A 13,223-nucleotide genomic window follows, 5' to 3' on the forward strand; every position below is an offset into this window, starting at 1 on the left:
AACAGATACATAAAAACATACTCAACATCACGAATCATCAGAGAAATGCCACACAAAAAGAAATGAGATATCACTTCAGACCTGTTAGGATGACTATTATCAAAAAAACAAAAGATAAGTGTTGGGAGGATATGGAGAAAAGGGAACTCTTGCATTCTATTGGTGAGAATGAAAAATGACACAGCAGCTATGGGAAACAGTATAGAAGTTCTTCCAAAAGCTGAAAATAGAGCTACTAAATGATCCACCAATCTCACTTCTGGGTACTTATCCAAAATAATTGAATTCACGATCTTGAAGAGATATTATTAGCACTGCTATGTTCATTGAAGCATTGTTCACAAGAGCCACAATGTGGGGAAAACTTAAATGTCCATCAGTAGATGAAACGATAAGGAAAACAAGGTATACATACATTGTAATACTACTCAGCCTTAAAAAAGAAGGAAATCCTGCAATATGTGACAAAATGGATTAACCATGAGGATATTATGCTAAGTGAAGTAGGCCAGTCACAGAAAAACAAATACTGGATGACTCCACTTATGTGAGATATCTAAAATAGTCAAATTCATGAATCAAAAAGTGGAATTGTGGTTTCCGAGTGGATGAAATGAGGAGTTACTAATCAATGGGCATAAAGTTTCAGTTAAGCGAGATTAAGTTAAATTAAGCTCTGGAGATCTGCTGTATAACATTGCATCTATAAGCAACAATAATGTATTGTATACTTAAAAATTTAAGATAAGTATCTTGTTGTGTTCTTACTACAATAACAAAAAGGAAGGAGGGAGGGAAAGAAGCAATGAAAGAAGGAAGGAAGATAAGAAGAAAGAAGGAGGGAGGGAGGGAGGGAAGGAGAGAAAGCAAGAAGGAAGGAGAGAAGGCAGGAACGAAGGAAAGAAGGAAGGAATGAGGAAAGGAGGGGAAGAAGGAGTGAAGGAAGGAAGCAAGGAAGGAGAGAAAGAGGGAAGGAAGAAAGAAAGAAAACACAATGGAGAACACACCCGATTCTTTTGAGCTCTTGTGATGCTACAGTCTAATGAGAGAAAGGGACATCATACAATCACACAAATACATATAGAAAGGCAAAATTTGGTAACTATCATTGGGGAAAGAATGGAATGCTATTTGGTTAAAGAAGAGGACCTCTTTCCATTATAGCCTCAGGAGGTCCTCCCCACAGAAGCGACATTTGATCTGAGATTCTCACCTGTTTCTAATGTAAAGGTGTCTTTGAATGGTCATAGCTTCCTATCCTGGTAGTTAGATTGCTGAGAATGGTCTGTCTCTATGTCTAGAACATGCATGCCCAACAGCAGTGATATAAGCCTCAAAGCAAAAAAATGGTTCTTGGGGAGGCAAAAAGATCCTACTATTTTTATGTGTAAAACATAGATACATGCATACCGTACATAAACAGATATACAATATGTCTGTGGTCTTAATGTTTCATGGAGGAAGGGATTGGCTTGGAAAAAAAGTCCAAAAGTCCTGTCAGGGAGGGATAATGAAAAAATGGTTGAGAAACACTAATCCAGAGTTTCTCACAGTCCCTCAAAAAATATTTATTAAGTGCCTACTTTTGAGAAAGAATTGTTAGAAGCACAAGTGATATAACAGTGGATAAGACAAACCAGCCCTTACGCATTAGTCAGAGAGAAGACACAAAAATAACCAAGAAAATAGAGGAAATAATTAGATCATGATAAACACTGTGAAAAAAGCACACAGGGGCTGACACAAAATAGATGAGACCTCTTTGACTGCAAGGCCGTGGAAGGTCTCTCTGAGAAGCGCCCTGGCTTTGAAAACAGGGGTTCGGTAGTATAAGCCCTGACAATTGGTTTTTCCTCTTTATAACAAAGAGTCTTTGACATAAGCTTTGATTGCCTAGGCCTACACCTCAAAGATGGCTACTTCAAATAAAGACACTGCCAGCCACTAGATAAAGAGCTAGGCTGCTTCCCCTCCCACCCCTGCCCCCGAGACTCCCTCGTTTTAGAGATCTTAGTTGATTTTGATAATGGACCATTTGGGCCACTTGTTTTGTCTCTTTCTGTGCTTTAAATGCCTGCTCTTATGTTTTAAATTCACCAACAAAGAGTGAGCCCATGCCACCCTAGCCCCCAAACCCCATTAACCTCAATAAAAGTGGAACGTCAGCCTTGTGACCTCACTGTGCAGCCCTATGTGTGCCATATGCTTACCAGGACCTGTATGTAATAAACCTTTGTTTTTTTTCCAAAATTTTCTTATGGTGAATGCAGAGGGCATCTTGCAATCATAGTAAGAACCACAAAAGCCAGTCCAGTCACAACACTGGTAATACATAGGCTGAGACTAACACAAGAGACGTTCCTCTTTTTATGCCTGTTCCTTTGTCTCCTACTTTGCACAGATCTGGGTGGCAATTAGCCACTTTTGCTAATCTGCGATTTTCTATTATTTTCCTTTTCAGCAGCTTCATGCCAGCTTATATAAATGGCAAAAAGGGTTTTGCATCTGCTTTGACACTTTGTATGACTCATGTTGTAAAACATAGTAAGACATCACACTCATCAAGTGTCTCTATATTAGGAGCCTCATGTGGAAGCAAAAACCTCATGTGGAATTTACAGTTATAAAGGCATTTTCCATTTGAAAAATAAAGAAAAAGTTATTTGAATACTAGCAAATCCACTGCTTGTCATTTTCAGAGAACCTAGGGACAACCTTGGAGATTTCTCCTGCGAGACTTGAACTGTTGGAAGATGACCACCACCTAAAAATGCAGAGCTGCCAGTGTTGAAATACAAACAGCATTTAGGAAGGCAGCCACGTGAATATTTTTAGAACCCAAAGCAAGATAAGATTCTTTACTTCCCCTTTTATAATTCTTGCAGAACTCATCTAAGTACCGCCCTCCTGTCCTCCTGTGTGGATGCAAGTTAAACCTGGCCTTTGGTGAGACAGACTTTCCCTGCCCTCAGCAAGGGCCAGGTCCCCATGCTTCTGTGGCTGCTGCTACTCCTCCTGGGTGAGTGGATTGCTCAGACTGGGACAGGGGTCTTAGTTTCTAATGTCAACCAGGGGAAAAACCAAGGCACTTCTGTCTCCTCTTGCACTTAGGGTTCAGAGACAGACAGCAGGAGAATGAAAATGAGCAGAGCAGTGTTCCCAAGAAAACCAAAGTCTCTGAATACAACTAGCAGAGCAAGTCAAGAATGTTACCCTGGGTTTTTCACCCATTTCTTTTCCATCTCATAGGAAGCTTGGATTTTTCTTTCTGCCAAACTGCAGCTCTAAATCCCTCAGATAAAGAATTACTTTCAAAACTTAGGCAATTGAGGGAAGACTTACTGAGAAACATAACTCCTTCCCTGAGATTTTAAGTCATTATTTAACCAGAGATTGAAAAAGTGAGGAACAACACCAAAGAAATGAGGGGGAGGATAAGTCACTTCTCTAAACCCTTTTCTGCCTCTGCACTGCTAGTTCAGACTAGAGAGGAGAAGAAGGGAATGAAGTATGCAACAGCAAAGAGGTGAGCTGGAGTTGTGGATACAGTCATTCATGTTTATAAAATAAATTATAGGCTAATTTTTGTTTATCTGTAGGGATGGGTTCTGTAGAATTGGGACAAAGAAATGAGGAAGAAAAAATGAAGAAGTGGTTGTGGCTGGGTTGTTGGAAAATTTCTCAGAGAGTATGTAACTGAAAATGTTTGAAAAACATTGCTCTATGCTAATCTTTAAATCTTGGTTCCCTCACAGCTCCTGGAAGAGAACAATCAGGTCAGTTTTCCCTTCTCTATATTCCTCCTGGTCTCTGGGCATTGGACCTCTTGGCCAGCACAACCTGCCTCCATAAATGAAGGATTCAGGGCTGTGCCAACGTTGGTGGTGTTGCTACTCTGAGGTCATGCTTGTTGCTATAGTGGGTGAGCAGACTCTCCCCTGATTTCTCCAGTTCTTTCCCTATTATCAGGATGCTTCAGTGTAGAGAGGAAGGAAGCATTTGCAGAGGGAAGAGCAGAAGCAGGAGGCTCATGTTGGGAGAGCCTTAGATCTGATCTCCTCTATTCCCTAAGACCCTTCCCTCTGTATGTCCAAACTAGTGCCACTAACAAAGGACATAGAAATAGTTCCCATCCACAGAGGAAATGCTACAGCCAAATCTTTATATATCTCCAAAAGGAGCTCATGTCACTCTCGTGCTTCCACTTCTGGTCCCATTAGTCAGTTGCAATTCTATACAGAAGTATGATTTGTGTATATGATTTCTCAAGCAGCCCATGCCCCTTCACTCAAATTCTTTGTATCCTTCAATTATTGACTGTGTCCAACTTAGATGGAGAATAGAAAAAAGTTGCCTTCCCCATAGAATCTCAAATTAAGCAAGGTTTAATAATAATGAAAAGCTAGAAAAAACTTTGTTCATTAAATATTATCACCAAGTAGGAAGTGGTTTTTTAAAATCTAGGACTTGCCTCTGAGGTATACACATCTCAGGCTCACATTTACCTTGGTAAGAATATACAGGTCAAGCTCATTTCAGAATCAGCCCACCTTGAGACGCCCTTATAGTGTTTGCCCAGCTACAAGTCACATCTCCTGAGCTTTTCTGAGCCCACACCAGGGACCTGAGAGCTATCCCTTATGACACCCACCAGCTCACCTTCAGGCCATACAAAGAATGCAGAAGAACAGATTCTGCCCCAGGCATTTCCCAAGGTTGTTTCTGTTCCATTTCTTACCCAGGTCCTAATAGGAATTAGTTTAGGGAAACTCCCAGCTGCAGGCCAGGCCCTCCCCTCTTCTCTTACCCACTCCCCATTCACCTTCACGTGCCTTCATCTTTCTATTTCCTGTTCAGGATTAGCTCCAAAAGCTTTTCTTCTCCTTACTCCTCCATGGTCCACACACTTCAAAGGACAGAAAGTGACTCTCAAATGCAGGGATTCCCGTTATCCAGCCTGGGGAGATGTATCCTGGTATTATAATAAGAATTTGATGAGAGAAGAATCTGGAGAGATTCAAATAAAAAAGTCTGGATATTACAAATGCAAGACCCAAGTATCTTCCTTCAGTGATCCCGTACATGTGGAATTTTTGTCTGGTAAGGAAAGAAAGGAAGAGTTTCTGAAATAAAACCACTCATCAGCATGTCTGAGGGCTGGGTTAATGCAGAGAGTTCATGAAGCGTGAGATATTGGAAGTATTGACCACAGAAAATAATGAAATAGGGCAGCAGTGGATGCTGCATTGTCTGTCTTCTCCATCCAGAGAAGTGTCAGTTACCTATAACTCACAAGGCAAAGAGGGACCCACGTCTGAATAAAGGTATGGTATAAAATTTCTATTTTAACAATATTTATGGGAATTTTTTGAGGACATTTCCTGGGATTAGTTCACTGTCCTAGGACAATGGAGAGTCAGGGATTGGAACCACATGGAAATGTTGATGGAAGATATTTGCAAGCATGTACAGGACTGTAGCTCTTTCATCGTGAGCAGAAATGAGAGCTTGAAGAAAGAAGCAACAAGGGTAAATTGGTGTGTTCCTCTACTCTTTGCAGACTGGCTGATCCTCCAGGCTTCCCACCCTGTATTTGAAGGAGACAAGGTACTTCTGAGATGTCTGGGGAAGGAAGAAGACATTCCTAGTGAAAAGATTTACTACAAAGATGGAAAAAAACTTGGTAGTACTTATAGTACAGAGGCCATCATACTAAATTCAGTTTCCCTGGAAAATAGCAAATATCATTGTACTGTGTCTAGGAAGGATTTCTGGAGTTCATGGAAAGAAACTTCAAAACCTCTAAGGATCCAAGTTCAAGGTAATGGCTACACTTCTGTGGGTAATAGGGCTCAGGAGGGAAACAGTGCGTGTGGATTGAGGGAGGGTACTCATCAGTGGGGATTTCATGAAAAGCCTCTTTTGAGCCAGCCATGGGAGGACGATGAGAAGTGGTTCCATCTGCATGGGTCCCTATCTCCTGATGGCTGGTGCTGACAACAAAGTGGTGTCTTTCCAGGCACGCTGGGCCTCACTGCCCTGAGAATTATATTTGTTCTTCTCTCTAGAGTTGTTTCCGCCTCCTGTGCTGACAGCCAGCCCCTCCCAGCCCATAGAGGGGAGCCCAGTGGCCCTGAAATGTGAGACCTGGCTTCCTCCACAGAAGTCAGACACTCAGCTTCAATTCTGTTTCTTCAGAGAAGACCAGGCCCTGGGGTCAGGCTGGAGCAGCTCCTCAGAGCTCCAGATCTCTGCCATATGGAGTGAAGACTCAAGTTCTTACTGGTGCCAGGCAAAGACAGTGACTCACAGTGTCATAAAAAGAAGCTTGAAATCCCAGATACTTGTGCAGAGTAAGTGTCTGTAGGGCTGCTCTTTCAGAGTCAGAGGTGGGGAGAGGAGAAGAGAACAGTGACATCTGCTCACTGGGATAATGAACATAAGGGAGAGGAGATTCCTGCTATTCTGATATCCTTCTCTGTTTAGGTTCTACAATGGCCTAATCTTCCTAGAGCAGTTTCTTCCATCTAAGTCATGTAATAGCAGTTATTGATCAATTACTGGGTGCCGAATGCTGTGGGGGCTACAGAGACATACAAGATCTGTTGTATTCTCTCATGCGTAAACAGATAACTAAAAGCACAGATGACCACATGCTGTATTTAGAGGTCTCTTTGTTGCTTCCATTTGTTGATCTAAACTTACTCCAAAATAATCAGAAAAGAGGAACATAAACACAAACTGGAATAGTCAAAGAAGAATGTGGGAAGATAGAGGTGAGAATGGAGAAGAGTCTTGAAAGAGAAGAGAGGGGTTTGATTCTGAGTAAAATCAGATCAGGATAGAAGTAGCATTACCATTGCTCTCTCTTATTTTGTGGCCCATTGGTGCATCAAAGTTTCCTTAGAGACAAATGTCCATAAAATATGACGGCAGTCAACATTAGGTTTAAGATTAAGGGCCTGATGCCCACATTACTCAAGAATGGGAATTGTCTGTGAGAGGAAAGGAGCTGCTCCCATTGTAATAATATACTCAATTAATTCCTTAATTCCTACTTTGGACCCCTGCCCATTGAACCTGCTGCTATTGGCTTAATCATGGCAGGACCAGCCTTCTCCTTGACCTTGAAGTCTCTGCCATCAAGACCCTCATGTGTCATCTTGTGTCCTCCCAGGAGTCCCTGTGTCTGATGTGAATCTAGAAATCCAGCCCTCTGGGGGGCAGCTGATTGAAGGAGAAAATCTGGTCCTTATCTGCTCAGTAGCCAAGGGGACAGGGACTATCACATTCTCCTGGCACAGAGAGGGCACAATAAGAATTTTGGGAAGAAAGACCCAGCGTTCCCTGTCAGCAGAGCTCCGGATACCCACTGTGAAGGAGAGTGATGCTGGGAGATACTACTGTGCAGCTGACAATATTCATGGCCCCATCCTCAGTAAACTGACTATGGTCACATTGAGAAGTAAGTTCCCAATTTCTTTTACTTAGCCTTGGTTTGCGAGCCAGGGTTTAGGTTCTCTGTAAGCTGTGAGGATCTTGTGAAAGAGGCAAAGGAACAGAGCTGTGAAAATTTAAAAGCTAACCAAGGAATGGCAAAGACGGCAAAATAAGTTGAGGATACCTTACTTCTTGTGGAGAGGATTGAGTAGTGATGAAAGCAAAATTATCCAGGATTACTCCTCATGACTCAAGGGATCTATCTATTTTTAGCCTCCTCAAGTGGAGTTATGAACGTGTCACAGCTTCAGAGTCCTTCTCTGACAGCTTTTTTTTCTCTCTCAGTTCCAATGTCTCGCCCTGTCCTCACCATCAGGGCTCCCAAGGCCCAGGCTGTGGTAGGGGATGTGGTGGAGCTTCGTTGTGAGGCCTGGAGAGGCTCTCCTCCAATCTTGTACCAGTTTTATCATGAAGATGCCACCCTGGGAAGGAGCTCAGCCCCTTCTGGAGGAGGAGCATCCTTCAACCTCTCTCTGACTGCAGAACATTCTGGAAATTACTCCTGTGAGGCTGACAATGGCCTGGGAGCCCAGCATAGTGACAGAGTGACTCTCAATGTCACAGGTAAGTAGGATATGTCCATAGCAGTTGCATCCAAGAAAAGAATATGTCTTCTCACAAACAAAGCTCATTTGGGCTATTTTCTAGTGTGATGTCCCAGCAGACTCCCCACTTTTTCTGCCTCCACCTGAAGGTTCTGGGATTCTTCCCTCTGGCTATACATTCAGTAACTTAGACAATTTCTTTATTTCCACTTTCATTGTCATCAACAGCCATATATTCCTAACAGTCTTTCTAGTAGAGGCAAAAAGACTTTCCAAAATACCAGATATATGATGGTTCAGCAATTTCTGATGAAGGAACAGCCTATAGAAAGCTTTATTTCTAAATTCCTTTGGACAAAAGCAAATGACCAGATCATTCCTTGACAAAGTTTTCTGCCCATGCTCCCATCCAATATAAATTCCTACTTGGCTCTCTGGATCACTAGACAAAGTGTCTCTCCTTGTGGACACCCACAGCTATCAGAGCAGCAGAGTTTTCTCATGGCCTTCAGACTGACGACCTGTCTGGCCTTCTCACTTTCTCCACATGCCTCTGACTCTTTGAATGTTAGGATATCATTGAATATGATGTTCTCGGTATCTCCAAACAAAATTTTTCTTCACCAGAGCTATCAAGGCATCTTTATTTCCCACTTCCAGTACATGTTGGCAATTAGTGATACGCCCATCCATTTGGGAGAGACCCATGGTCCATGCCATGATCATTCCAAAGTACCTGGCATTTAGAAGGTGAGGAGCAGCACAGGGACTTAGGAAGAGTTGGCAGGATTAAGAGATGTGATGGTGACTCCCAGTGCCTCAAACCCTTACATTCTCTGGATTTTGCCATGGCTTCTTGTTCTCCAGCTATTCCAAACTATTGTAATACTTATGATATCTAGGTTAATAATGACTCTTCCTATGGGCCAACTTTGGGTTATGATTTAAGGAAGATTAGAACCTGGGAGAGCCAGATAGTGTGCTGATACTGGGATTCCAGTCTTGAACAAGAAAGTATCTATTTATGTGACCATCAACAAGTCTCCCTACTAATCTTGTCTTCGATTTTCCCACTGATAAAGTAATTGATTCAAGTAAGTCATGGAGTCACACACATTCCTGATCTTACACTGCTGTCAGTTAAAAGTGTTGAAAATGTATCATAAATATTTTTTATTAGTTATATACATGTTCTACTGTATTAACTTAATATACACACTATTAAACACAGAAATATAAATTAAATAAGGATGAAATAAACAGTATTTTAAAATATTCTTGGAATCTTTGACTAAAATAGTAATTGAATATGATTTTTATCATTTTGAAAATCTTGGTTTACTCTGTAGTACAGTTATTTGAAGCCTGGTTATAAGTTTGGCTTATTCCAATTGATTTCAGTGGCTACTATTGAACAAAAGGTGTCTTGCCAAGATATCCAGATCCAAGTGGAAACAAAGCATCTGTGATACCCATTTTTCAATCCAATATACTAATTACGCAAAGATTTTCCTTTAAATTTGGCTAGTAAATTTCCATTTTTATTGATGTCGTTAAGTTATTTTTGCAAAGTACCTGGGAAGTGTTACATATTTCAATTTATCACAGATTAGTTCAAGCTTTGAAAGATGTATAAACTGGTTACAACATGCTGTTTAACTACATTTTTAAATGTATAGATATAAATTTTTGAAGTGACATATTGACATTTTCTGATAATAAAACCAGATAGAAGTGTAACTATGTTTAAACAACCATTTACAAAATATTATCTCTATCACATGAGTTTATTTATGAAGCATTAATAATGAGTACTGTTAAGTCTTCTTTTTAGTGCTGGACTAAATATTATACTATTGGGTCACTGATCACCAAAATACATAAATAAATAAAAACACCAAAAATAGAGATCTTATCAAGATGGCGCTGTGAAAAGACGTTGAACTCGCCTCCTCCCACGAATACAACCAGGTTACAACAATTTTGGGAAGAATCACCCTGGATTGAAAACTGAAAACTAGATAAAAAGAACCCCCACGACAAGGGACAGTCCTGATGAAAGCAGAAGAGGCAGTAACTCCAGCCAGAGAGGAAAAAAGCCACCTTTGGGAGCAGCGGAGCTTCTCAGCTGGCCAGGCGGGAGCCACCCTAAGGTACGAGCCCTCCTTGGAGGAGTGAGGTCCGGAGCGGGGGCAATACTGCTATAACCATCCTTTGGACTCAGCCCAACTGAGATGAAGGTCTTACTGCCTGGCTTTGCTGGCTATTAACTGCAGTGAGGACGCCCCCAGAAAAGCTATTGGCCGAAAGCCAAAAAGATCCGCGTCTTAAAGGGCCCACGCACAAACTCACTCATTGCAGCAACCTAAAATCACCAGAGAGAAGGCTGACTGTCCTTTGGTGAAACAAGACTCACCTGGTGGGCTCTGGGGGCATCTTGGTGAAAGGAGGGTCCTCTCCGGAGACTGAGACATTGGTGGGGGCCATTGTTCTGAGCTGGTCCAGGCGTGCTGATACGGACACCGGTGGGGGCCATTGAGGTGCATCTGTTGGGCTGTTAGCCCAGGGGTCTGCCACACCCACTAGAGCACAGATTTAATCCAGTTCAGCCAGGGCAGGCAACCCGCCCTAGGGACTGACCCCACCTAACAGCAAGCCCTCAGGCTACTTTTCAGCCTGCATTGACTGAGTGCCTTGATCCTCTACAGGCAGGCAAGGGTGTCTGCCTCTGTGGGGCAAGGCTTGTGTGAGGACCAGGTGAACTGTGGGGGGCATTGGGGCAGAGGTGGGGGCCTCTGCAGTGTGGCATTGGGGTACGCTCCAGGGGGTTGAGAAGTACGCACAGACCAGGACTGTGTTGACAGTGTATGTGGTCCAGTGAGGGGTGAGGCTTATCAGTGGCAGAAGACTTGTGCTTCACAAATAGCCATAAAAAGGATCAGACCCACCTTCCAAAGCCTGAAACAACTGAGTGCCTCCATGCCAAGGGCTAGCCCCACTCAGCTGCACTCCTAAGAGAACTGACAACAGCCTTGTTGGCCTCAGGCCTATTACAACTGTATGCCCCTGAGCCTAGCAACCAGCTACACTGGGTACCAACCCAATTAAGAGGACAGTTGCAATAAGAGTGTGCTGATAGACTTTGTAGCCAACAGTGCTGAGGCCCCTCCAAACAAGATTTACAAACAGCTGGCCAGGGAAGGAAAGATCAGACTCCCTGGGTACCTGCAGTGGGAGCAACCCTCCCACAGCAGAAGAACACAAGTAGCCCACAAAGGGGTCACTCCTGGTTCTTATGGTCTGGTGACGAGAGGGAAGCACTCTGCTGGGCCTCATAAGGCATCTTATACATAAGGCCACTTCTCCAAGATCAGGAGACATAGCCGACTCACCTAGTACAAAGAAAATAGCACAGAGAAAGAGGCATAATGAGGAGGCAAAGGAATACTCTCCAAGCAAGGGAACAGTACAAAACCTCAGAAAAAGAACTAAGTGAAACAGAAACTAGCGACCTCCTGGACAAAGAATTCAAACAAAATATAATGAGGATGCTCACAGATATGTGGAGAAGAATGGATGAACACAGTGAGCACATCAGCAAAGAACTGGAAGATATAAAATAAAATCAATGAGAAGTGAAGAATACAATACTCGAAATGAGAAATTCACTAGAGGGACTCAATAGCAGAGTAGAGGAAGCAGAAGAACAGATCAGCGAGCTAGACAAAAGACTAGAGGAAATCACCCAAGCAGAACAGAAAAGAGAAAAAAGAATTAGACAGAATGAGAACAGTGTAAGGGAACTCTGGGACAATATCAAGCATGCTAGCATTCGGATTATAGGGGTCCCAGAAGGAGAAGAGAGAGACAAAGGGGCAGAAAATTTATTTGTCAAAATAATAGAGGAAAATTTTCCTAACCTGAGGAAGGAAACAGACATCCAAGTTCAGGAAGCACAGAGAGCTCCAAACAAGAGAAGCCCAAAGAGGCCCACACCAAGACATATTATAATCAAAATGTCTAAAATTAAAGACAAAGAGAGAATCCTAAAAGCAGCAAGAGAAAGGCCACAAGTGACATATAAAGGGAAGCCCATCAGGCTGTCAGCGGACTTCTCAGTCGAGACCCTACAGGCAGGAAGAGAATGGCATGACATATTTAAAGTTCTAACAGGAAAAAACCTACAACCAAGAATACTCTATCCATCAAGGCTCTCATTTAGAATAGAAGGAGAGATAAAGAGCTTCCCAGACAAGCAAAAATTAAAGGAGTTTACCACCAAGAAACCAGTTCTACAAGAAATGCTGAAGGGTCCTATTTAAGTGGGAAAGCAATGACCACAAATAGAGATAAAAGAGAAAAAATTATCAAAAAAACCCCAAACAACAACAACAAGAAAAAGCAGGCAATAAAATCACTTGTAAGGTGAAAGTATAGTAAAGGCAGCAGATCAACTACCTGTGAAGATAATATGAAGGTTAAAAGACAAATGTACTAAAATCACCTATTTCAATGATAAGAGGGTAATGGATAGACACACACTAAACAAAAGACTATATATGATGTGAAAAACATATAATGTAGGAGGAGGGGAGTGAAAAAGTAGAGCTTTTAGAAAGAGGTCAAGCTAAAGAGTCTATCTACTCAATATAGACTGTTATATGCATAGTATATTAAATAGGATCCTCATGGTAACCACAAACCAGAAACCTACAACAAGCAGGAAAAAAAGTAAGACAAAAGAAGTCAAACATATTACTGAAGACAGCCATCAAACCACAAGGGAAGAGAGCAAGAGAAAAAGAAAGGAACTGAGAACTACTAAAACACCCCCAAAAAAGAAAAAGTGACAAAATGGCAATAAATACATATTTATCAATAGCTACTTTAAATGTCAATGAACTAAATGCTCCAATCAAATGCCATAGGGTGGCCAACTGGATAAAAAAACAAGATCCATGTATATGCTGTATACAAGAGACACACTTCAGATCTACAGACACTCACAAACTGAAAGTGAAAGGATGGAAAAAGATATGCCATGCAAATGGCAAAGAAAAGAAAGTAGGGGTAGCAATACTTATATCAGACAAAATAGACTTTAAATCAAAAACTGTAATAAGAGACAAAGACGGGCACTACATAATGATAAAGGGAACAATCCAACAAAAAAATATA

The 13,223-nt window shown here is 41.9% G+C and overlaps 1 protein-coding gene across 1 annotated transcript in view; it reads left to right on the forward strand.

Annotated features, from left to right (window-relative positions):
• Positions 1 to 2,966: 2,966 nt before the first annotated feature.
• Positions 2,967 to 13,223, forward strand: part of LOC124251505 (Fc receptor-like protein 3) — a 30,865-nt gene continuing 20,608 nt past the window's right edge. Inside the window, exons 1-6 of the mRNA XM_046684375.1 lie at positions 2,967 to 3,019; positions 4,858 to 5,100; positions 5,561 to 5,821; positions 6,069 to 6,353; positions 7,178 to 7,465; positions 7,786 to 8,064. Of these exons, the coding sequence (XP_046540331.1) occupies positions 2,989 to 3,019; positions 4,858 to 5,100; positions 5,561 to 5,821; positions 6,069 to 6,353; positions 7,178 to 7,465; positions 7,786 to 8,064 (1,387 nt within the window). The 5' untranslated portion in view covers positions 2,967 to 2,988. The remainder of the gene's footprint in view (positions 3,020 to 4,857; positions 5,101 to 5,560; positions 5,822 to 6,068; positions 6,354 to 7,177; positions 7,466 to 7,785; positions 8,065 to 13,223) is intronic.

This window comes from Equus quagga, chromosome 13 (genome assembly GCF_021613505.1).
Source record: "Equus quagga isolate Etosha38 chromosome 13, UCLA_HA_Equagga_1.0, whole genome shotgun sequence".
NCBI lineage: Eukaryota > Metazoa > Chordata > Mammalia > Perissodactyla > Equidae > Equus > Equus quagga.